Raw genomic sequence first — 27,409 nt, 5'->3', positions numbered from 1 at the left:
AACCGCACATGGCAACCTTAATTTTATAACAATAACATAATGTTTTAAACTAGTAATCAACAAAAGAAATGTAGTTATCATGCAATTAGGAGGAAGACTGACATCTCAAAACGGTCATAAACATAAATCATATGCAGTTGCATCGAAAACTTTTCAAGGATAGCATTTTTAAGATCAAATCCATTGCTATAGAAACTATAGTACATTACCCAATAAGTACAATATTCAAATTAATACATTAAATATCTTTATTGCAAAAAAAAAGCCCTGACATGTTAAGATGCAAACATTACATGCACATATATAAATTTGGCTATTTGTTTATTTTTATACAGTCATACAGCTGTTCAACTGTTTAGATTATTATACATATTTGGCCTTCAAATATTCGACTTTTACGTTACTGATGAAGATTAATCCAGTAAAGCGCTTCGGTCGCATAAAATTTATGACGTGTTGTTTTCATTTTTGACCATTGTAGACCTCATTTTCGAAACTCCATCAATTGCCTAATATAGCCCGTAACATTATACTAAGTACCTTTAATGGAATCTAGAATAGTTGTCTAATTTAGAGTTTGAGTCAAGCTGGCTAAAATTATGATAATGGGTTTAAATTGCAATCATAAGGGGAGTTCTAACATTATTACTGATTTGGCAATAAATAAAACAGTGTTCCTTATTATTTAAAATTTTGCAGACTTTACACATTGTATATGCTCTTGGAATTTTCTTGTATACTAGTATAAGATTATCACTTAACACTGACATGGTCGTAGTTATCATCTTTTGGTTTGGTGTTAGTTTTGAAATGATCGTATGTTGGATCAGAATCAACCACAGTCATAACATGATCATATACTTTCCCTTCACTAATCGTATCCTCCTTAAAATCGTTTAAATGATCATAATCTGGGTTTTTAGTGAATATATTAACAGCCTCTCCGCTCTTCGTTGATGTAACTAAAGAGTCTTGACTTGGTTTTATTGTTAAAACTGTTTTAATTAATGATTGTGAATTCATTTCCCTAGGAGACACTGTATTTGTATTAGTTTCTTTATTATTGAAGTGCTTCCGTACTATCTGATAATCTCTATTAGGCTTGCCATCCTTTTCAAAGATTTCTCGTGAAAGTATGGAGTCACCATTAGTTGAATTTGCTGAATCGATATATCTTGTGTTGACAACTTCCTGTGCAAAAGAGTCTTGCCGAATGATATCAATATCAGTGTAATTAGAATTGGCATGCATTGTAATCTTTGTGGAGTTGTGCTTTAGATTTGACAACCGGCTTTCACGGCTTTCACTCCCATTCTTTGTATGAAATCTGAAAACGACAGTGAACAGCATCACGATATTGGTCCATTACATGTATCAATTTTTCGTGTGTTTTTGTAGAAAATATCATTTTACAGTAGAATCTATTATGAGAATAATTTGAAATATAGTATATGTGATGGAATAACAAAAATGTCAAATTTTAGTTACTGTTTGTGATAAAGTAGGAATGAAATCCACATATTCAATTTTTATATAGATTTAATAGGATAACCAATGTTCAAAACGTTTCTTTGCATCTTGTAAAGTGTGAAGACAGAAAATGCATCATTATTGATTACATCGTTTTGCTACACATCATGTTAAGTACTAGGAGACATATTTACTTTCTCATTAGGACAAAAATTGTCATCGCACTTATTCCAATGACTAAAATTACCATCACAACAGCTAACATAATAGTATCTGAAATGTAAAAAATCCTCTATGAAATTTGAATATTAAGTTGTTGTATCGTTTGGTAACTCTGAAAGGTACCTCGGTGATAATGACAACAACTCATAGTTCTTGAATTAAAACTTAATAACGTAAATGTTAAAAGGAAAACTTATGTAATCTTAAATATTGATGCAATGTTGCTTAGATATATTCTGCAAAGATCATTTTATGTTGAATAATTAAGACTGTGTTTTGTCTGCTTAATGTTTATGGCTGATTGTTAGTTTAATATATGATATCTGTGCATTTCAACCTTTCTTCGCTCAATGTGTTTTAGAGCTACATTTGAACAATGTGGTATGGTACGCACGCTAACTTCCTACGTTATAATAAAATGGTGCATTAAACATACGTACACACCCACTTCGACAAAGTTGGCAATTGACAAGATAAGATACAGCTGACGTATCCAACTCAGCAAAAATTGTTTTTTTTTTAATTGCATACATTTAGTGTTGCGTTTCATCCGTACATAATGACGGCTGTTCTAGCAACTCGTGTCGTAAGATTCACATAGGTGTCAATCCTTTTTTTAATTGAACAGTAGATTTTTTCGAAAACGAAAACACTATATATTTCAATGTTTTCGTTTGTTTATCCCTATTTTATATTCTTTGTATACCATTGCTTGTCACCAAAGGAATGTTATATTGACTGATAAGTATTTGACAAGATAATCAAACACACGAACGCTAGTTCTTTCCTTACATGCACTGATACTGGTACTGTCTTCTTTCTTTTGCCTTTCCAATGTTGCTTAAAATAGTAGAACATATTTCAAAGTCAAAAAGGTATAATTAAAATATCAGAGTAATTTCTTTCCATTATGTATTTTTTTCATAATCAACCCACCAATTTTAAATTGAAAATTATTCAGGAGGCAGGGATATGATTCCCAACAATGGACAAGTGACAAACAGCGATACGTATGTTGTGTTTTATGCTATCGGCCATCGTGTAACGTTTTAATATTTTTACCTGATTGTTGTATTTCACTTTTCAATTTTTAAATAATATCGTTCGTTGGAGTCTTTCTATGTTTTCATATTTGATTTAATTTTTCCTAAAAATGAAAGTCCGTACTGATGTTAACCAAGATCTCATTTTGAATACCGGTACACTTATAAATAAATCGTGTGGAAATAACAAAATTGGTTACTAATCATCTTGATGCTTCATATCAGGAGAATCATACACCTATGCAATAAAAACGAATACAAAAATAGAAATAAAGAGCTAATTTTTCGTTTTCAATCACAATGGAAGTGTATTAAAATATTTCAGATTCACATGTGTTTATTGACATATTTTTTCCAAGTGAGCAGAGTCAATATCGATAAGAAACATTCAAAACTCTTCTCGGTCTTTTCATTGTATTGCTGAGAATAATATCAACTCGACGGAAAGTGGATTTTAAAGCTTTGCTATGTTTTATTTTTTTGTTTTTTACACGTCCGATTTTGGGCTACCAAAATCATACCGTTTTGAAGACCTGTTGTCACTGTAAAGTTTGAAGTATTTGATCCGTCAGTTACTTCGGTGAGACCTAAAATGAAACATGTGAAAGTTAACTCTCAAGATAAAACAATTGTTAATAGGATTTCTGTTCGTCTTTTTATGATTAGCATGGTGTTGTCTTTCTTGCATTTATTCGACCTGTGTTGTTTTTATTTTTCACCTTATCTCGTTGTTTTATTGACGACAGATTTCACATATGTCAGGAGAAAGAATCCATCAATACCACAACTTCCATTGCCAATGATCAACAAAATCATAATGGAGTCCGTAAATAGTGGAATAATTCAAATATTCAAATTAAAACACTTAGTTTTAAAGTATTTTTAGATCTTTAGCAAGGAAATCATCATAGGAATTGTCGGTCCTGGAATAGATTATTAATATAAATGTGGATACACATAAATGGAAAGCTTTACAATCAGAAACTTGAGGTCACTTCATTTTTCGTTAAATGATTTTTTTTAACTGACCACCATTGGCAATGTGTGTATGGTATTCTAGGTTTGAAATGAATTTAATTAGACTAAGTGTTGTTGTTTATCTTAATGCCTATTTCTATTTCTATTTGCTAGTCACGGTGTGAAACAGATTCTATGTGTGTTATTCTTTATCTTAATGTCAACGGACATCATTCACATAGCGGATTGTGAAGATTAAAGATAATGCATTCTACTTGATGAAGTTGGCTTCATACACACAAAAAAGGGCACAGGCCGTCTCGGGAGGTGTATGGTTGGTTCCCGTTTGAATACTGGATGGTTGCATCCTTTAAACGTGACAAATACATGTACTCAAAACATTATAAGAATAGTGACTATTTCAGTTTAGCGAAGTGTTTGTTTGTATATTATTTTTTTTTCTTCAAAAAGTATGATTTGTCACTCCAAAAATAATATGTGTATCGGCGTTTGTTACTATATCATGATTAAACAAAGTTGGACTAGTTCTCTCAGTCCATCTTTATATTTAGAGTTGGAACGAACCATTTGTATAAAGTTCGAATGGTTTTATCCTATTTCACAACTAGAAACACTGAAATTGACTTCATCATAATTATTGAATTTCTTTGATACACTTTTCTGTTTTCCTAATATTAAGAATAATATTTTTGTTTTGTAAATTGTTGCATACATGTACGACAAAAAAAAAATGCTGAGTTATACCGTTCTGTAGATGTGTTGTCCCAATAGATGTTAGAGTAGTGAAAACTTCAGTAGTTTCGAATGAACCTGAAATGTAACAAACTTGTCAGAATATAACTTGATTATTGTCTTTATGTCTATTTTCTTTTAAATCAAAAGCGTTGTCCTTCATTTTCGGCTTGCGCTTTTAAATTACTCTTGTTGGTAACTTCTCCCTTTGCATATTTTATCTATTAATAAATCAAAATCTTGCATACTTCATCCTCCTAGCGGAGTTTGGGCAGGGATTGGAACTAATTCAAATTGTAGTCGTCTGAATTGAGGGTAGATATCTCTAACGAACATTCACCAATATATCACACCTTACAGTATACTCCAAATTGATCAACTAACAAATATTTAGTTACTCGATGTAGATGTTCTATTTTACTTGTTTTTAAAACTCTTTCATTTAAATTTAATAAAGTATTTTCTACTTCAAGTATTAACAGATCAAACAAATAAAATACATTGAACATGTTGATCTAGTTTACAAATTCAGAAACCTTGTCTCGGAGTTCAGATAGTTAGTTAACAACAAATGCAAATTCAATCATCTACCAAATCAGACTTAAGACTATGAAATTAGTATTTACTGCATTTTTGCTATACTGAAACGAAATAACAGAAACAAGTCGACTTTGGATAAAACAATGTATTTGAGAAGCATGTCGTGTATTATCGTCGACTGGTTTCTTGTGTACCTAGCCGTTAAAGATTCAACGTAATGTTTTGTTTTAGAGCAATTGAGATTGTATGAAAATATTCAGTTCTGTATTAGAGAATGTGTAAGAAGTAGTGGATTCATCAACGATAATCAAAGAGCTACTTTAGTCGCAAATTGGTTATCATGTCCGAATCCACTACTTCTTATGAATTCTCTAGCTTCACATTTCATGTAAAACGACTGTCTGTTTTACGTTTTGACAATACATTAACGGAATTTCCTAAAGACAATTTGGTATTTTGTCTTTTTTATTCTATTTTATGATGAAAAAGAACACTGAAATTCCTTGTACTCTAAAAGTGACAAGTGTATGGGTATACTGAAGTTTATTTTATCAAGAAAATTGTACTGATATATACAATTACCTGATTTTATATGGTGGTAACAACTATTGTGTTATAGCTACATTCGTATAGGGGTTCAGTTCATGATTACGATGTTAAAAATTGACCAATGTTTAAACCTGACATCCGGAATAAACTCTTTTTAAAGATTTTAAAGAAAATGTTTTATTTATTTATTTTCTTGTCATTTTATATTATGTTGTTGCTATATAATTATTCTCAAGAATGTCCAAATGTAGAACATAATCTTCTTTTAAAAAAATAACACTCAAAATAAAACAAATACAAACAAATCGAAAAGAACATAAACAAACCAAGACATAATATACATTTCATAGATTACAGAAGCTAATTACCAATGAGACAGAATCCAGTTTATTGACATGTATTGACAATAAAGCGCTATAAGAGTATAATTTAAATATTGATTCATGTCAGCTCTCGTGGTATAGTAGTATCATGCATATATAGACTGAAGACTGGAATGATTTACGATGAAAATACGTGTGAGTTCAAACCCTTCATATGCAACTCATTTTTGAGAAGATAAAAGATCGTAGGTTAAAAATTAAAAGTTATAATTTAAGTTATTTTAAGTTAACAAAGTGTTCAGTGGAATCTTGAAAAATAATTTACAGTAAGAACAATAGACTGAGGCTAGAGAAATGGGTTAATATCTTGATATTGAAGAAATCACGTAAATCAATCATCGAAAAGATCGATTATTCATATTTTAGTCGGTCTTCAAATTTGGTAGCTTTCTAGGAGAGGACTATAGTTGTCAATAAAATGGAATTCTATGCGTCTTTCATACAAGCGAGAGTTTTAGCTAGCTAAAAAAACAAGATTTGATCAACTTTTTTTTCAGATAGGGAAATGCCTGTACGAAGTCAGGAATATGACAGTTGTTTTCCATTCGTTTGAGATATTTGAACTTTTGAATAATTTGTTAATGGACTTTCTGTTTTGAATTTTCCTTGGAAGTCGGTATTTTAGGGTTTAGATGTAATGAAGCTATTTCATGTATGTTACTGTCCTAAAAGAGAAATGTTGTATGTAATGCATGTCTTGATTTCATTGTTATTTATATTTGGTGCCCAATTAATTTATTCACCACGCTTTGCCCATGGATGATTTACTTTTAACTCTTTGTCGATAGATTTTTTTTGTTAAATCTACCGTTGGATTGGTGTCTCGTTCACGTTTATCTTACATGTCCTGTTAGTCCTAAATAATATGGTTGTTTATTATACATACAGACTGACCTGTTTTACAAATGAAGTGATTTTGGATACTACAATTACCAAAATTGATACCACTTCTGTTGTAGTGACCACATTTGACAATTCTGTCTTTAACAGTCTCAAACGTAACATCTGAAACATTAAATGCCATTTATTACATTATCTAAACGAATGACTTGAAAACATCTTTATTAATTACAATTGTGCACTGGTAATGGCTTATGAGAAAAAATATCTTTAACTGCGAATGTAATGTATTACGTATTCAAGAGATGATTTATAAAAGTTAGAAAAATTGTCACAAATTCAAAGTAAATCGTGTATCAACACCAATTTGCAAATATATATTATAAAATAAGGTTAAGTCATAATATGTTTAGAGTAAAAACTAAAAACAACCAACTGTTCCCAAAATTGTAATTTTAAATGTTCTAAGAAGCCAAACATATAACAAAACGAATTTATGAGCTATTTTTTGTTGTGTATATGCAGCCATAGTTATCATTATTAAATACAGAACCTTTTTAATAGATCACTAACCACTGTATTGGCAAAAGTTGTTTCGCATTCATCACACTAAGACGACTATTATATTAACTTTTCTCTTTCTACACTGAATACACGATGTTCGATTATTTCTGTGCAAAGATCATTACACATTAGCCTATCCACCTACATTCTTTTTCCAAATACATGCTTTTCAAATTAGTTGACTGAAAACAGGCTTAAGGTGGCTCACCCCAATAAGGACCTCCGATAGATTTTTTTTATTTTCACATATTTTGTAGATTTTTTTATGCTGAATCCAAAAATGCAAAGAAAAAAGGGAGTCACTAGGTTCGTTTTCCCCTCAAATGGAAGCGAAATGTGCGATTTTGACCCTGTTTCAAGCTTTTCCACCCTTACAACAATCACGACTACATCAAATTCTAAGACTTTTAGAACCATGTCAGTATGATTATTATGTGAAAAAACAATTAAATTTGAAATGTAAACGTTCCCCTTGGTTGTTTTAGACTTTAAAATCCTTTGATTTTCAGATTTATGTCTAAATTTGGCATTTTCTAATTTCAGTTTAAGGCTAAAAATATTGGTTAAATCGATTTTTCGTAAAATTTCCCCGGTAGATTTTTTTTAAAAACGGATATGTCAAAGCTATTAATTTTTCGAACATTTTAAGGTAAAATAAAATGGGGGTCACCAGGCTTTTAAAAAAGTTACGAGCTTTTGTTTAATCCCTCTACCCCATGAGGTCTGATTTCAATGCACTCCATTAATTACTTTCTTGTGAATTTTTATTGATGTCTTTAAATAAAATAATGTTTATAATTATGTCAATGAACGATAGCTGAATATAAATGTGATTAACATTTTACTGTTTGTTACAAAAAAGCGAAATTTTTATTATTTTGGTGAAATACGGTAATTTTGTCTGGCGCGAGTTGCTTCCCTGTAATTTGGCGCCATAATCGGACAACAGAAATTTCAGGGTCGCCATTGCTGAGCAGCATACTGCACTGCTAAATACGACCATGTGCATGAATAACAGACATAGTGGCTAATAGATAACCATGAAAGTAGAGTCATTACATAAGGAAACATAGATTTTAATATTTTAGACAGCCAAATGTTATCAGTATCACGAAAAATACTCGCTACTGTAGAAAATCACTGCGGTTGAAACCTTGCATGGGCTAAATTTCTGTTCTATGTATAATCGTTATGGCTGGTATCTTATTTATGTGTTTACTTGACCCTTAACCTGTTAGCTGGCAAGTTTTGAACATGCATAGCCTGTTTTGCAAAATATCGGTGTCAAACAGTCAAAGTGGAGGGGATGGTCATTTATAGCATCCACCGTTACGGCGTTAGCGTCAAATGAGTCTTGATTTTATATTGTCATTCGGAAAATCTAATTTCGTAGCCACGTTAGGGTCAAATGGAGTAAAATATTTATCGTTAACGTCTATAATGACTAGTAAAATGGTGTACTCCATAACTTCCCTCGGACAGGGGTTCATGTAGTCCAACACGATTCCCACTCCCCATCCTCTATTTCTCTTCCTTTTTACTCTAAAATTTTCTCCCCTAACTTCTACTTCCATCCTCCTTTTCCGAATATTCTTGTCTTTTCATCAAAAATCATGTTCGCTCCAATTAACGTTCATCCCTTTTACATTCGCACCCTGAGTCTGTTTGCACCCTTCCTTTAATCTAGTTCATGCTTTTGTTAGTATACTTCTATAACACAATAAAATAAAGATTTATTAAATTTATATTTATTGTTTAAAAATAAAGTGACTCGCACGAGAGCAAAGGGTTTTTTTATTTATAATCTTCATAAGATTTACTTCTACCAAATTAGTTACTTTTATTTTTACTTCAGACCAGGCTTACTAACGGACATGCACATAATACCCCCTTTTCTCGCTTCTTGATCCCTCATTCCCATGTTCCCTTACCCCTGTCCACCCGCTCATGGGGTTTGATTGTTTCGTTTGTTTTTTTGAGAATATGAATGGCCTAATTTGTAAACATTTTATTGATGGATTTGTCTTGATCACAATTTGTTTACAATTAAACCCCCTCCCCCCTCCCCGGCTCTCTTCGGTATAAAAAATTTCATAACGTCAAGTATCAGGTTTAAACATACACGTAGGGCTTATCTTGTTTACCAAATAACACATACATTTGAGTTGAAAAATTCATTATTGTTTTGTGCTTAGTATTTTTAAATACAAAATTTGTGTATCCCATATTCAAAACAAGGTACAAGACACCTCAGCATAATTTAGTTGACGAGGAGTACAAATGTAGCTCAGATGCATTTCAGAATTTTTAGGCAGAGAAATAACTTGTCCCTGGCAGCGAAACAGCATGCCCCGAAAAGTCTGTATTCAACATATAAAAACAAAATCACTATTTACACTTGCTGTGCATGTAATTTTATTTTGTTTGCTCATTATTGTTGCCACAAATTCTTCATTTTTTTACGCCGTAGCTGAGGGGGCATTAAGTTTTACCCCTGTCTGTACGTACGTCCCAAAATTGGTTTCTGTTCTCTAACTTTAGTTTGCCTCAACCAAATGTTATGAAACTTATACAAAATGCTTATTACATGTACCAACAAACACAGATCAAATTTGAATTTTTTTTGGTGGGGGTCACTTTTACTGTTATAGAACTATCCCCCTTTACAAATGGAAAAATTGCTGAATTTTTTGTTTCCATTCTCTAAATTTATGCCTCATCCAAATGTTATGAAACCTATACACATTACTTATTACAACAAAACTCAGATCAAGTAAAAAGTTGGGTAGTGTCACTCTTACCGTTCTTTAGTTATGTTCCTTTATAACTTTATATGCAAGCGGGGGCATCATCTGTGTCCCATGGACACATTCCCCATTTTATATTTAAAATATGAATTTGATTGTGCTTTTAAATGTCAATCATGGTTGATTTTCTGACAGAATTACTCTGACATTTAATTTCAGGCTTCAAGTACATGTAAGAGGAAGGAGTGATTTGTTGTGAAAGATCCTGGAATGTTCAACTTTACTTGGAAACTATTGGCAAAGTACTGACAGAATTTACAGGAGAAGCCAGTGTCATCTTGTCTTGCAATTGGGAACTATATGTAAAGTGCTGAATCTTAAGAACAACGAACATTAGCAGCCAAGATCAACAATACTTGGAACTACATGTACATGTATAATCAAAGTACTGTCAGAATCCATATGAGAGAACCCAAGATCATCTACACTTGGTGTCTATATGCAATGTGTTGTCAGAATCCACTTAAGAAGCCAAGATCAACTATAATTTGGAACTACATGCTTTAGTGCTGTCAAAATCCATAAAAAAAAAATCCAAGATCAAAAGGACCTACTTTACCTACATGTACCAATGATGAATACAGATTATTGAGTCTTATAAAAAACACTGAAGATTAATATTGATATAAAAATAATGAAAATATAGAGCTGATCAGCTAATGATTGTACATGTACATGATTTATACATGTCAACAATTACTAGTATATTGAAATTAACAATGCTAATAAATGTTTTATAAATTTGATCGCATAGACATTTGAGGAATAAAAAAAAAAATGTTTCAAAAAATGAATTTTAATAGAGCTGAATTAATTTTTAGCTCACCTGGCCCAAAGGGCCAAGTGAGCTTTTCTCATCACTTAGCGTCCGTCGTCCGTAAACTTTTACAAAAATCTTCTCCTCTGAAACTACTGGGCCAAATTTGACCCAACTTAGCCACAATCATTATTAGGGTATCTAGTTTAAAAAATGTGTCCGGTGACCCAGCCAACCAACCAAGATGGCCGCCATGGCTAAAAATAGAACGTAGGGGTAAAATGTAGATTTTGACTTATATCTCTGAAACCAAAGCAGTTAGAGCAAACCTGACATGGATAAAATTGTTTATCAGGTCAAGATCTATCTGCCCTGAAATTTTCAGATGAATCGAACAACCCGTTGTTTGTTGCTGTCCCTGAATTGGTAATTTTAAGGAAATTTTGCCATTTTTGGTTATTATCTTGAATATTATTATAGATAGAGATAAACTGTTTACAGCAATAATAATCAGCAAAGTAAGATCTACAAATAAGTCAACATGACCCTTAAGGAGTTATTGCCCTTTATAGTCAATTTTTAACCATTTTTCGTAAATTTTTGTAATTTTTTACAAAAATCTTCTCCTCTGAAACTACTAAGACAAATTTAACCAAACTTGTCCACAATCATCATTAGGGTATCTAGTTTTAAAAATGTGTCCGATGACCCCGCCCGCGAACCAAGATGGCTGACAGGGCTAAAAATAGTACATAGGGTAAAATGCAGTTTTTGGCTCATATCTCTGAAACCAAAGCATTTAGAGCAAATCTGGCAGGATAAAATTGTTCATTAGGTCAAGATCTATCTGCCCTGAAATTTTCGGACCAATCAGGCAACACATTGTTGGGTTGCTGCCCCTGAATTGGTAATTTTAAGAAAATTTTTTCAGCTTTTGGTTATTATCTTGAATATTATTATAGATAGAGATAAACTGTAAACAGCAATAATGTACAGCAAAGTAAGATCTACAAATAAGTCAACATGACCAAAATTGTCAATTGACCCCTTAAGGAGTTATTGCCCTTTATAGTCAATTTTTTACAATTTTCATAAATTTTGTAAATTTTTGTTACAAAATATTTTCCACTGTAACTACTGGGCCAAGTTCATTATAGATAGAGATAGTTGTAAGCAGCAAGAATGTTCAGTAAAGTAAGATCTACAAACACATCACCATCACCAAAACACAATTTTGTCATGATTCCATCTGTGTCCTTTGTTTAATATGCACATAGACCAAGGTGAGCGACACAGGCTCTTTAGAGCCTCTAGTTTTTTTTGCTGTCTGTAGTGAAATTTGCTGCAAACACAATTCATGATATGCAAACTGCAATATATGCAGTTGTCTTTAATACAGAAGGTAGCTATGAGATTTGTAAATTTTGGAAAACATAATACCAAGTGGCAGTTGTTGTAAATGCACATGCCTTTGCCTCATCTTTTACCTCACCAACCCCTGACCTAAATTGCAACTTGAATTATTTTACATCATTTGACATTTGTTTTCCATCCATATGCTATTCAGTTTCTACTTCAAAAGTTATATTTTCTGGATAAAAGGAGAAATAAAATACAGTTTTGTTCAATGAGACAGCAACCAAACCAAAAAACAAAAGAATTATATATTTTCTTGGAAAACTTGTGTCTCACTATTAACTGACAACATTTTTACCTACTGTAAATTCAGAAATTATTGCGTGCATTTATTATTGTTATTTTTGACGAATGGACTAAATTGCGAGTTTGATTATTGCGATTACAAAAAAAATCTGCATAAAGATCTATATTTCAGTTTTCAGAATGCAAGTTCTTATTATTGTGATATTCACCCTGTCGCATTATTTGCATTAATAAAAACCTCACAATAATTTCTAAATTTACAGTATCACAATGATCAAGATTAATATTTGTAAATTTAGATATGCACTCAAATTGATATAGATTGCTACAAAGATCTCAACCTCATTTCATGGATCAGTGATCAAGGTTAAAGTTACCTGATTTAATAGGGTTGTTTATCAGATACTGTTAGCAATAGGTCATTTGTCAATGTCATGTTTTTGTGTTTTTGTCTGTTTTTTTCTAATACTAAAAGTACATGTAGTAGATAAACTATATGTATAAGGAGTACATGTCTGTCTGGCAGTTGTCATCGACCACATTTGCAAGGTTCATTGGTCAATAGTAAGTCCTCTTTTAACATGCTACATTGTGTAATCAATAGGTTATTATATTTGGTGTATGGTATGATTATTAAATGTATATATTGAAATATTAAGTAAAAAGATGTGATATGGTTGTAAATAAGACACTCCACAAGAGACCAAATAACACAGAAATAAACAACTAAATGTCACCATACGACCTTCGACAATGAGTAAAACCTATACTGCATAGTTAGGTATAAAAGGCCTCCAAATGACAAATGTACATTTTAAAACAATTCAAATGAGCAACTAGCGGCATGATTTATGTACAAAATAATGAATGAAAAACAAATATGCCTGTCTTGCAGGGTCTATCTGAACTCAACCTCATGTTCATGGTTTTGTCTGTTACTGGCATACTATATATGTTTCAAAATATTTGGTTGCTGGGGTGATTGTAACAGAGGCGGATTTAGGGGGAGGGACCATTTGTTGATTATATAGGGAATCACTGAGGCGTGACTGGAGCAAGCCTCTCTTAGGCAGTCCCCCCTACCCCTTTCATGAAAAATTATGGTTCCGCCACTGTGTAAGGCTGGCTTGGATTGGTTTATCTGATCATTTTCATGATCATTGATAATATCAATTTTTTCTGATACTTGTAGTAAAACTTTATCTTTAGGAATATCAACATAAAACCAATCATGAATGATGATTAGTAAAGCAGGTGAGACATTTCAGCTTGTGCACTCTTGTTAACACAAAAATTATATGGACTGCTGCCACTAGAAAATGAATGGACAATGCATGCTTGGTATGGACGAAATTCCTCCTTTTTACCCTAAGAGGCTGCGTATTTATCTCGGGGGGGGGGGTCACTTCCTGTATTCAAAGTGATAGGACGTGCCGCTGGAATAGGTCACCTTTTCAAGCTTGAAAATATGTGAATAGGTTGGGAAAACTATCAAAAATATATGATAAGGTCAATAAAGTTTCCATAACTTCTTCGTCTGTCATCTTTCTTGGTGTTCCTGGTTGTGGTTTTTTTAACTAAATTTTCTCTTTTAACACTGGTATTCTAGTCTTACATTACACTACATGAAACCCAAGCATTATAGGGAAAAGGTTTCATTTTTACCTTCGCAATATATGAAAAGTTATACATTTTTGAAATTTAAATTATACGAAAAAGGTGGGCCCCAGCGGCACCCTTATCAATTAAGTATTGAAGTGCCCCCCCCCCCCCCCCCTCCGTAGTATTTATACATCCAGCTGTATGCACACCCTGTCATAGAAAGGGATTATCCGTCAGATTAGGGAAGTCATATTTCTTTACCCTACGATATGAAAATAAGGAGATGTGGTATGATTGCCAATGAGACAACTATCCACCAATATTTAAATTTAAAAGTCATCTCCATATTATCATCATAGGCCGATAATTACGTTTCTTTGCAGCTAGCAGGTGGGTCAAACCAGTGTTCACACATCATTAAAAAAGTGTTCATATATATTTCTTGCCGCAATGGCACACTGTACTTTATTTTTTTTTAAATCAAGAACTTTCCTTATTAGCGTCCCTTTTGAAAAAAACTCATGTCAAAAAGTAAGACAGAAGTTAAAGTTTGCCAATATCACCGACTAATATAGCGTCCCTGTGTACTGGGCGCAGTTTTAAAATTACAATCCCAACTTTTCCTGAACCTAGTAAGTAGTATAGATTTTGTTTATATATAATGTCTTTAACTGGTAGTGTTTGGAACTGCCCGGTAGACTGCGGATGTGTGTCCTAGGCAAAATCCCGACTTGGTCAAACCAAATATTTTGCGCTTCTCCGCAAAGCATGCGGTATTGAGGGATAATAGCATATACCGATATATAAGGTCGGAATACTAGTAAGGTCCCGGTTGCTGTTGACCAATTTTCATCTACATGATGCAAATTATTGAAGTGTCCGGTTTTTTTTTCTGCGTAAAACAAAAAATGTGTTGCTCCAGTTCCTTTAGACTATTATAATAACTCATTCTAAATCTTATTCAATTATTTTAGTTTTTACGCTGATATTTCCTCTTTTTTTTTCTTTTTTTTTTAATGCGAACTCTGTTGGCATATTGAAAGATACAACACAAAATAGAAAATTAACAAATTAACAAATATCGAAATAAGTAAAAAGAAAGTATCATAAATAGAAAATATTGGCCCCGAGGTCTCATGTTATAGGACTAGACTTCCAAAAATCATAGAATCATGATACGAGAAAATTTGTTAGATATATTTTCGTGCCCATTATTTGATAAAGTAATATATAAATATATAAATCTTTAAACAAAAATGTTATATGTGACTGTCAAGTATTTAGTCTTTGTATGAAAATTGTAATGTCCAAAATTTGTTTTGGAAAATAAAAAATACTTAACTATTATCAAAATTTTGCAGTGTTCAAATACTTCACATACTAGTACTCCGGAATTGTTATGTTCAAAAATTTTTGGCAAATAAAAAATACGCGTAACTATTATCAAAATTTTGCAGTGGGAAAATATTTCACATACTCCGGAATAAGATTCTATCAATATTTGGAAATGAAGATATTTCAAGTAAAAAAGAAATTTATGACAGTAACAAAATGTTATAATACGCCAAACGGATAAAAGTGAAAACGGTTAAAAGCTTATTAGAGCTTATGTTGACTCTATTTGTATACTTTGCCGACTCTGAAAAACGCTTATTTATCATTATTTATTTATTTATCATTTATAGCGTGTAGATGAACCCCGATGCCTTTGTACTTTAATAGCATACTATATGGATTTTACTTGTTTTTGAAAGCCCATAGGTGGATCCAGGGGGCCTGGGGTCCCGTCCCCCATTTTGTGGGGAAAATTTGGTTGATTATATAGGGAATCACTGAAGCATGACTTGAGCGGCACCCTTAGGTCAGTCAGTGGGCCCCCCTTACAAAAAGTTCTTGATCCGCCACTGAAGCCGTAAGTTGACATGCAGTTGTTTACATCGCTATCCTTTGTTTACGGTTAACGTGACGTTGCGTCATTGGCAAAATATTTTCAAATATATATATACTAATACATCTAAAAGACATCTTTTGATATATTCAACCTGTATTTAAATGAAAATAGGGTGCGTACGGATCCAAGGGGCGAACGTGTAGGGTGAGAATTTGTTTTTGGAGCGAACGCACCAGATACCGTCGTACATGTCAATATTTATATTTTCTTTTTTTTTTAATGTTATGCTTTAATATATCATGTATAATTCTGTCCTTTTTATGTGAAAAATGAACAAACCACTCTGTAGTTGTACGTATTTCATGTTTTGTAGAACGTCACAGTTTGCATGGTTTGTTGACATCGGGAAAGGGTGCTTTCATACACGCCCGCGTTCCAATGTCGTCAAAACTATTTTTGAGAAAACCCATCAAAGCGACCGTTTCCAAGGCGCTCGTCGTTAGAAACATGCGTTAAAATATGCGCATTGTTAAAGGGCCGAGCCACCTTAAGCTTTATTTCCAACACACGCCTTCTATTGCCAACCTACATGTTTAATTAAATAAAACGTTAAATACAGTAGAACATCGACTAAATTTAAAGGTTATCTGATCAAATATTTTAACAAAACAGTACCATATTGATCCATGTAATGAATATGTAATGTCTGGCTTCTTACACCAATCCAGTGCTGTGTGCTACTCTGATCTAAATCACAAATGTCTGCAGAAAACAACAGGGGAAATGTATCTTTTTGATACAAACATCCCCATAGTAAACCGTCATATGATGCATACTCAGTGGAATGGACGGCATTCTGACCATCCCCTAGATAGATAGATAGATAGATAGACAACAGTATGTGTATCTGATTGGTGATGTAAAGAAAACCGTAATCAAATTTGATCAACAACTACTTCTGACTGCTTTTCTTCTTTTGTGGAAAAAAAAGAAATTAAAAAGAAAGAACAGAGTAGTTTGTATATGTTAATTATTCAATATGTCAATGAACAATTCAACCGACCTAGATTGTTATATACCTGTTTGTGTATGGTAATGCATGTTGTAATTTGGCAAATTGTTTAATTAAATTTGATTGACAATAAGTTGGGAACGCTCTTCCGATTTTTGTTTTACTTTTTCACACGGTGATACGCATGACTAAATCCTGTAGACATAATATAATGATGGAAAAACGAAAAGCTACAGACTGCTTTTGTAGAAGTATTTTGATATATCACAAAAAAGCTCCAAAGACTATCTGAAATTAATATTATAGGTTTTCTGATTGATTTGGTCACTATACATAAAGGAAATCGGAGAGCGGAACCTTTCCGCTGAATGGATTTTATTTTGTGAACTTAAGAATTAACATTATTTACTTGATATATTTTCATTTTTTTTGTAATGACTGAAATAAAAATAAAACTATATTTATAAGAATTTAGGATTGTGTAAACATAGTTACGATTATCGCTTGTATGAATACGCTTATGGTAAATTTTTTTGTTTGCTATGTTCTGCGACACCTTATTATTTTAGTCGAAACAACATCTAAAGGTAAACATGCATACATTCTTAAACAATAGACTTGCATTTACATAACATTTTAAGTTGCAATCTCTTAAAAATATTTAAAAAAGTTAAGACCGAAAAAGAGTCAAATATCAAAGATTTTATCAACACGTGGAGTCATTAACCAATATATAAACAATTACTTGAATCAGAGACGGTTCACCAAAGGAGTGATTATCCCTGAAGCGATGAAGACATTTTGTTTATAGCATATTACATTACATATAAAGCTTGTTAGCGAACATCTTACAATCAAAGTTGGATGTGTTAATATACTTATCTAAATTATACTTACGGCACAGAGCAATATATGGTTTACTACAATAGTCTTTTTCATACCGCTGTTGAGACGAAATGCAGTCTGAATAAACACACGATTTAAGAGTATCGGTTGGAATATCAAGTTGTAAATCAGTCTCATTTAAAACTGAAAAATATCATTGATACCTTGATAAAAATAGATTTGAATTCTCAGAGTGAATACATTTGCTCCTGTCTTGAATACTTAAACAAAGAAATGAAACGAACGAATACAAGTATGTAATCTGATTAAATATAAAATCAGACGTACAATAATTACATGACTTGTCTGTGTATTTGTAATAATTTAATTTTGCTACGAAATTCTTACCCAAATATGCTTGCAACTGACAAAGTAGGTATTTTTTTACATTACTTTTGCATTTCCGTTACACATCCGGGTAAACTTATCAATCTTACAAGGTTAACAATTTAACACCTTATGGCTAGGCCACGCATTCACGGATTTGACGGATACGATCCTGCACTATTCGTGGCAATCTGTATTAGTCCGTATATTTCCGTAATGTAGCCGTATTCATACGTAGAAGTATTTGTATATCCGTGACAAATTTTGAACATGCGCAAAATTTGACCACGGATCAAACAACCGAAGTATATCCTTACCAAACCGTATTAAAACGTTCTGATCCGTTTAAGTCCCTATCAAAACCGTATAAATCCGTATTTATGCGTAGGCCCGAAGGATTTATACGGTTAGTTTGTGAGAACTACGTACAAGTACGGTTACACGACGTATTTGTTAAGGATACAATACGATTTGTTACGAGTTTGTCACTGAACGGCACGATTTCATTACGTTGCAATACGGATAGCTAGGGATCAGCCAGGGTTCTAAAAGTCTGCTACGTTACAACACGACACAATACGAAATATTACGGTCCACGACAAACTGACATTAGGCTTCTGCATAAATACTCCCTACTTATAGGGCCCAACGAAGTATGTGTCTTGCCGTAGAGGTATACATAACATTATCCAACATGAACAATCAACAACTGATACTTGTAATTAAATGTTTGGAATTGGATATTGATATTGGAAAAAATGCCAAGGAGGTGAACGAACTTCTTAATGACAGACGTAGAGGTGACCGGATGCTGAGAATATGGTGGACTAGGGACTGGCTTCTCCGAAGACCTATACATGGCCAGTATAAGACCCTCATGGCTGAATTTTGTGTGGGAAAACCAGCTGCATTTAAGAACTTTGTAAGAACAGTCCCAAATATGTTTCAAGAACTGCTACATGTCGTTGGTCCGAGGATAACAAGGAGCACCACCTGGTACAGACAGACAGATAAATCATTTATGAAACAAAACAACAAAAAAAATCATCGATTCACTGCCATAAAAAGTGTTCAATCACAAATTAATTAGAAATGATTAACGGTTTGAAAATGTGGCGGTTCGTACTATTCCGTATCAGACCGTTCTCATTCGTACTAACCCTTACTTAAAACGTAGCAAACCACTGTTTATCCGCAGTACATACGACCCGATACGTGTCGTTGCGTATTAAACCGTGTCATTTCCGTATTAAACCGTGTCCTACCGTAAGAACACGTATCGCCAAATGACCCCTTTCCTACATTACCCGTGGTAGATACGTTAAAGCCCGTAGTCATACCGTTGTGCATCCGTATCGGACTACGGAAACTGCATTTCCAGGATCATCTGTGAGATTTAATCCGAGTGGAACCGTCGAGGTGATCCTTGAATGTGGGACCTAGGCATAAAATAGATCTATGAATATAGTTTTCTTGGTATAAAGAATGATTTTGTCATCAGTAAATTTAAACCGTACTAAATATTATTGTTATACAGATATGCACATTCACGATACTACAATCTGTCAATAACTATATTTTGGCCATGTTTTTCTATGACTGTTAATGAAGTCGTTACCCGAAATCCATTGGATGTTAGCTGTACAAAAGTTTATACCGATTGATATTCTATTTAGAGAAAAAAATGATTATTTTATTATTTGTGATAAGCTTTGAATTAGTATTTGGTAACTGCGAGTAGTCCAAGAAGTGAACTTTGTGTCTTTTTTGTGGTGAGGGATGTATAAATACCCTGCCACGTCCGGTCTGTGGTTTTGTACGTGATATCGCTCTGATGAGTAAAGCCTTTTTCAACTGATTTTGATAGTTTGTTCTTATGTTTTACTGTTATACCACTGTCTAGGTAAGGGGAGGTTTAGCGCCAGCAAACATGTTTAACCCCACCGAATTCTGTATATGTTTGTCCCAAGTCAAGAGCCTGTAGTCCAAAGGTTTTTCTTTGGTTCATATCTGTCATAATTATTTTTCGTAAATTGTTCTGTTATACATTAGGCTGTTAGTTTTCTCAATTGAATTGTTTCTTATTTTTCACGTCAGGGCATTTTATACCCGAATATAATGTATGGGTTTTTTGCATTGTGAAAGGCCTCAAGGCTGCCTATACATTTTGTAGCTGCTTACATTGACTTCATCTGAACTTGGGTGGACAGTTGTATCATTGGCTATCATACCACATCTCCTTATGTTTATACATGTTGTGAATCACTGGTTAATATGAAATATAAATACATAGTTACGTTTATACGTTTTTTTAAGGATGAATGTGTTGATTAAATGAAGATAAAAGCATACTTTTATACGTAAATACAAGTTCAAAACAGTCTGTATTATTGATCAAACAACGTTTTAAGCATTCATCAGCACTTAGGCTTGGTGAGTTTACTAGTCCCTGGTCATCAAAACACACACATCGGCTTGTCTTATGTAAAATAAAAAAAAGTAGTATAAAAAATATCAATTATCAAACAACTTTTTAAGTATTCATCAGCACTTAGGCTGGTTGCGTTAACTAGGCCCTGGTCATCAAAACATCAAGACATCGGCTTGTCTTATGTAAAATAAAAAAAGTAGTATAAAAATACCGATCTCAAAGGTTGAATCAAAACAAGTGGAAGATCATTAAACCTTACAAAATCAAACGTTTAACAATACCAACCAACGGATCGAATGGAAAATAACTTTGATATTACTGACTTGGAACATGCATTTTCCAAAAGAAATAATGGGTTAAACCAAATGTTAAACCAAGATGAACCTACATTCATATAAATCGTAGACTAGCAAAGCCGCCAACAAAAATATATTTGATATTTGAGTTGATATTAAGTCTAAAAAAGGCTCCAACAAAAAGTTTTTGTAGTTGATAGTTCATACTGTATATCGAAGCGTAATGCCGTGTTACTTTACACCCCCTAATAAAGTACAAATAAAGTAAAATATGAATACAGGAGTATGCAGAATAATACAACACTCTAAAAAACCTCTTACGTCCGAATAGCACCTCTGGACCAACTTACACCAGGAACGTCCTTTTATCAAAAAAAACAAAACCCAATTATATAAAGTTGAGAATAAAATTGAGAATGGAAATGAGGAATGTGTCAAAGAGACAACAACCCGACCATAAAGCAGACAACAGCCGAAGGCCACCAATGGGTCTTCAATGCGGCGAGAAACTCCCGCACCCGGAGGCGTCCTTCAGCTGGCCCCTAAACAAATATGTATACTAGTTCAGTGATAATGGACGTCATACTTAAATCCAAATTATACACAAGAAACTAAAATTAATAATGATACAAGACTAACAAAGGCCAGAGGCTCCTGGCTTGGGACAGGCGCAAAAATGCGGCGGGGTTAAACATGTTTTTTGAGATCTCAACCCTCCCCCTATACCTCTAGCCAATGTAGAAAAACGAACGTACAACAGTACGCACAGTAAAACTCAGTTTAAGAGAAATCCAAGTCCGATGTCAGAATAGGAAACTATATATTTGTTAACTTTTTATACATTGTGACTTGGATGGAGAGTTATCTTATTGTCAATCATACCAAATCTTCTCATTTATATTGACCAAGCATGTCAACCTTATCGGTAATATTTATGCTCAGGTGCTGCTTCCATATTCAAAATATCAAAAGCATAAACCAGGGGATAAAAAAAAAAGTTTCGTAAACGAACATGTATCCTAAACAAATCCAGTATTTTGACTTTGAGGTTAAATTCGAAGTCACTTTAAGATAAGGCTGACATGAAGAATCCAATGAAAAACAGAAATAAAAAAAAAACATAATTGAAACGTAATATAAAAATAAGGAGATGTGGTTTGATTGCCAACGAGACAACTATCCACCAGACAAAAGCAATTATAGTTTACCAGACCGCCTCAGACAATGAGAAAAAACCTACATTTCATAGTCAGCTATGAAAGGCCTCGACATGACAAATGTGTAACAATTCAAACTTGAAACATAACGGCCTACTGTTTATAATACAATTTTACGTATAACAAAAATGACATACATGAACCAAAGACAATCACTGAATTACAGGCTGCTGATTTCGGATAGGTACATACCAACTATGGCAAGATTTAACACGTTTATGAGAGCCCAACCCTCTTCTAACCTAAAACAGGGCTGTTATATAGCACAACAAGAATACGAATAAACTGTAAATTTAATGCTTGCCTATGTCGGAAGTAGGGGGATGGGATTTATAATGTACTATTCTTTTTCATTGCTGGCACCTGTCAAATTAACTGCTTGTGCACTAAAATAAGATAATATACTATTAATACCAAATTTATTGAATTTTTTTTTTTTGTTTTATCTACAAAAAAATCATCTGAAGACCATTTGACAATTATGCGGAAATGTGGGGAATTAAAAAATTGAAATAAAAACAAGGAAGTTTGAAGAAAAAAGTTAAACCTATTAAATATCAATAAAATTGAAAAAAAAAATACCTAAATAGATAATCTTACATCAGAGTTAACCGCAAAATACCTCGCATGGGAACATTTAAGTTGGCATACAGCAGAATTCACTTCAATCATGCTTTTTGCAAACGTTATTTCTTCCACACTATACATCCATTTTATCCTGAAACAACCTACACAAAAAAAAATCGTAGATCTCATCCACGTGATTTAATGAAATTAAATTAAAACAACAATACATTAAAATCATTAAATTAGTTGACATAATGATTTTTAGCAACATCTGAGGCGGAATAAAGTGTATCTGATTAATCTAGAATAAGAGTTTATTTTTGAATCGTAATATTAAAGTTTGTTTATGTATCCATATAATTAAGTCTAGCCACGCTGATGTGGTGTTTATATTTCATTACAATCAATCAATTAGTGAATATTTATGGATGAGATGCATATACAAAACAATGCAAAAGAATATGACTCTGATATAATAGAATAATACAGTAAGGATATGGGGTGCATGTCCACCAATAACACCAAATAAGTACATGCACGGCAAATGATAAAAAAAAGGCAAAGGAATATCGCTTTAAAATATTGTTGTTCTTATCGTAAAGCCTTCAACACAGAGCAAAACTCTAACCTAACTGCAAGTTTAAGACGGCCTCTAGCACCATTTCAAAGGGATTAGTTTATTTTTCTGTGTGCTAATTTGTGATATTGCAAAACTGGTTTCGATTGCTTTTAGGCTGACACTAATCATAATTATGTCGTAGTATGTGGACCAGCAGTAAAGAAAATGAAATTAATGACATAGATTATTAATTGGTTATCCCAGTTAAGTTAATCAAAGCTTTTAGACACGTTTTTACGTGTTAACCACTTCTGCTATATCTGTGTGTTTATTTTGGTTTTATTAGCAATAGGTTCTGTTGAAATTGTTTTGAACGTCAATGGAAAAACACTTAAGAAGTGTATTGCATACGCTGTAGTGTTTTCCTTTGCATGTTTTATTTCACAAATAGAAAGCCTCGTCTACATGTAAATGTATGGTATATAAGTCAAGAACTCCCTTGACAGTGTTTTACGATTGACCTAAACCTGTTAAATTCTTTTTTGTTAAATGATCAGTGATTGTTTCTTTTGATAAAACGAACGTGTATCATATAAATTCACAGAGCGTAAACATAGATACATGTAAATGTACCTTAACATGAAAACAACAATAACATCACTTCCCTTTGTTTGTTTCCTTTTCGTTTTGATATGTATATGTATGGGCTTAGTGACATGAACTGATGCAATCTCTGCCCTTTCTTTCTTGCTAACTAAAGAAATTCATTCCTGTTTAAATCTGGGTTTTTTTTTCTCTTTGTTAAATTATATTCAAAGTAAAATTTGTTGATATGACTGAAAGGAGTAATACAAAGGCAAGTATGTATTATGTATGAGAGAGATACTAAACCCATTGTAAATTAGAATAAAACTTTAAAGAGGGTCTTGATGGGGTTCCTTCATTTCTTTATTGTTTCATTTTTTTACATCAATTTATCTTTTCTTTTTTTATATGGCCAATACCATCTATTCTGTAAATTTTAGCAACCGATTGTTTCTTTCCTGTTTTTGGATTGTTTCACTTTTTTTTAATTTTATTTCGGGGCCTCATACATGTATACTAACACATAGATAAATGTCCGAATATACTATATGGATCTTCTCATTGTTGAAGGTTGTACGGTAACTTATACAGACTTATTTGAACTATGGTAGATAGTTGTCTGATTGACAATCATACCACATTTTCTTATTTGTATTATGATAGTATCGTGATTCTAGAAATCTCATAAAGATACATGTATGATTTCAATACGAGTCATAACAAAAAAAAATCAGCAGCAGTTAAAAGAAAAGATTACTATCGGGACCCAATGGCATGAACAATTCTAAGGTCATATGTTAAGAAGTTTTGAAATCCTATATAAAAGGAATTCTTTCTATTCTGTTAGTAAATACACACCTAAGATTTCCATCCAGGGTAACATCGCTATGTAACTTCCACTCCAGAGACTCTGTACGTTGTTATTTTGTTGAAGGTATTTCGAAAGGACTGTTAAATTACTTTCCAGAACACATCCTCGGTTGAAACAGACTGAAACCGCCTCCTCCCAGTCTGCAATATCTTTGATTTCACTTATATCTGTAGTAGCTAGAACCAAAATAGCAATGTTTTAAATGTGAAGACAAAATATTCATTTTGCTTTGTTTGCATCACAATTCGTTGCTTGATACATTTACGAATACACAGATTTGTAATAAGTTATTCAATGTTCACTAACGTGTGTTTTAGTTGTAAACTCATTGTTATAAATTTTTTGTTTTTTGTTTTACTTTTTTCAATTAAATCTGGTCAAATTGTATGGTAAGAATGCAATGAAGTTGCAGTCTAATTGACATATACAGTACACCACATCAACTTTTATTCATACGAAATTATTCACAACTTGTATAGACTCGTGACGATGTCAAATAGCTGGACATGAACTATAGATGAATGTCAAATTTTGATAACTGTGTGTCAGTCTCAAGATACTTGTTAGCATTTTTTTCTCTCTGTGGCGGCTGTCTCATGAACACATACCTAAAATCTCTCTTCATTCAAATACATATTTTCCAAACTTTTATAGAATCGGGACGTTTTCAAAGAGCTTGACCTATAGTATAGAAACATGACTTTTAATAAAGACTGTATTTTGTACTGTATATATCGTTTTGTATTTTTAGCTTGGTTGCTGTACCATTGACGAATACTTTACATCAGATCTTATTCGCATGTTGTCTAACATAAGCAATGTGAAAGGGTTAGCATATTTATGAGAGCTTAAGAATCCTACCACTTACCAGTGAAAGTGATTGAACATCAAACTGTAAAAATCAGTTGTAAATGATTTTACTCATCACAATAATACTAAGCACAAACACAAATGACTAAATGACGAAAGACACCCATACCGATTTACTCATATCATTACTAGAAGCTACTTCAAAGCCAAACTTCAGCTATGACTTAAACCTACATTCCTAGAGAAAATATTAGTCACAACACCTTATACGAATAAAGACGTAATATGCAGTCTAGGAAAGCATGATTCTGTGCATATTGTATGATATAAAATAACATATTATAACGTTTAATACGCTGGCTCGAGTCGGTAGTGTGTCACGCTCTCTGCACTTTAAAATTCCTTGCAACAAATATTTGAGGGTACGTAGGTGACCTGTTGTAAAGTTTATTCGCTATCCAATATAATTTTTATCCTCATTTTCCAGCGGCATGGCATTCCACATTTCCCGCTTTCATCCTGGTCAATCCCGCTAACCGGACCTATCTATTGCTTGCATTGTTATTTGTTCTCGTTCTGGGCATACAAGAAATATTTGCAACTGGACGTTTAGCAACCAAAAATCAATTCTTTAGCTTTCTAAATTGCAATCAATACTTTATCAGAAGATGTAGCTTACCTTGATCACATGACAAAACCACAAGATAAACAGACACAAAAATCCGGTGAATATCCATATTCTCACTGCGTTCTGCCTCGGTAATCTGTGAAAGGAAGTTGTTTGTAACCAGTAAAATTTTAAACCATGTGAAATTTTATATTTTAATTTTCAAAAGACTTTGTTCATGTAAAGAAAATGTGTTAAAATGAGTTGTCACTTTAAAAGCAGTGGTAAACAAATACATCTCTGTATTTTCGTCCTGGTCGACCCCGTTAACCAGACCTATCTATTGTAAGTTACGGTATAAGTATTTGTTCTCGTCCTTCACATGCAGGAAATATTTGACACTGGACGTTGAGAGCATCTCCATCCAATAAATATTTATATTATGTTTATATTTCATATGATGTAGCATTTTTTTTTCATTAGTTATTACGATCACGTGATTCAAAGGGCATTAAGGGTATTCCATGTAGCTGAAGACTTGTTTTATGTTTAAGGCTGTTCGCTACTCTTGTTTTTGACTTTTTGTCAGATATTTGGAATCCTCTGGTTTTATTGTATTGCCAATTAAAATTTTCTTTTCATAATTTTGTTTCATATAGTTTAAAAAGTCATTTTTCAAAATCTTATAAAATCCTTGTAATTTTTAAAAAAGGTGCCAACGTTAAATGTATGAGAGAATATTTTCCCGCCAAATTTTCAATTGATAATATCTCAAAAAAGGACATGGACCTATAATTTTTTTCTGCTTTTTAAGTTACGTTTTTTATACACTATGAATTTATAACAGTCTTTTAAAAAGTAGTTCTTTTTTTTAAACAAAGGAACGAACATTCTTACGTTTATGGACGCTGTGTTTCTATTTATATATTTCTTAACGCTATACTTCTAAATTTAGATCCAAATATAAGCCGTTTTGGTCAAACATTTCTCTCCGCCACATAAGAACCCATTTATATAATAAAATACGTAGTTACGTAATGTATAAATTACGGATTTTCACTATATATAATGTATATGAACCTGTTAGATTATATTGACACTCGTACTTCGTCCACGGTTAATATTATCTGGATAGGTCCATATATATAACGTATTGACCTCGCCAAAAGTCCATAACTGATTATTATTAACCAGTTAAGTGA

At 32.8% G+C, this 27,409-nt stretch overlaps 1 protein-coding gene across 1 annotated transcript; it reads right to left on the bottom strand.

The window, feature by feature from the left end:
- Positions 1 to 228: 228 nt before the first annotated feature.
- LOC127732051 (uncharacterized) lies at positions 229 to 26,419 on the bottom strand. The gene is made up of 12 exons (XM_052241093.1): positions 26,280 to 26,419; positions 24,778 to 24,966; positions 22,809 to 22,936; positions 20,617 to 20,743; positions 17,950 to 18,081; positions 16,716 to 16,907; positions 6,812 to 6,922; positions 4,458 to 4,523; positions 3,257 to 3,322; positions 2,485 to 2,532; positions 1,665 to 1,743; positions 229 to 1,327 (listed from the first exon to the last, which is right to left on the bottom strand). Exons 1-12 carry the CDS (start codon positions 26,335 to 26,337, stop codon positions 754 to 756), a joined length of 1,770 nt encoding a protein of 589 aa, XP_052097053.1. The 5' UTR covers positions 26,338 to 26,419; the 3' UTR covers positions 229 to 753.
- Positions 26,420 to 27,409: the final 990 nt, after the last annotated feature.

The sequence above is a fragment of the Mytilus californianus genome, unplaced genomic scaffold, assembly GCF_021869535.1.
Source record: "Mytilus californianus isolate M0D057914Y unplaced genomic scaffold, xbMytCali1.0.p SCAF_22, whole genome shotgun sequence".
NCBI classification, from domain to species: Eukaryota; Metazoa; Mollusca; class Bivalvia; order Mytilida; family Mytilidae; genus Mytilus; species Mytilus californianus.
Note: the sequence above shows the minus strand (reverse complement) of the source record. Positions and strands in the feature narration are given on the sequence as shown.

Bases quoted from the DNA above. Each gene is read 5' to 3' on its own strand.
- LOC127732051 (XM_052241093.1), bottom strand. From the start codon at position 26,337: ATGGATATTCACCGGATTTTTGTGTCTGTTTATCTTGTGGTTTTGTCA. The intron at 24,967-26,279 runs GTAAGCTACATC...TTTTGGTTCTAG, and splicing joins GGTTTTGTCATGTGATCAAG to CTACTACAGATATAAGTGAA. The intron at 20,744-22,808 runs GTAAGATTATCT...ATTTTACATAAG, and splicing joins ATTTTGCGGTTAACTCTGAT to ACAAGCCGATGTGTGTGTTT.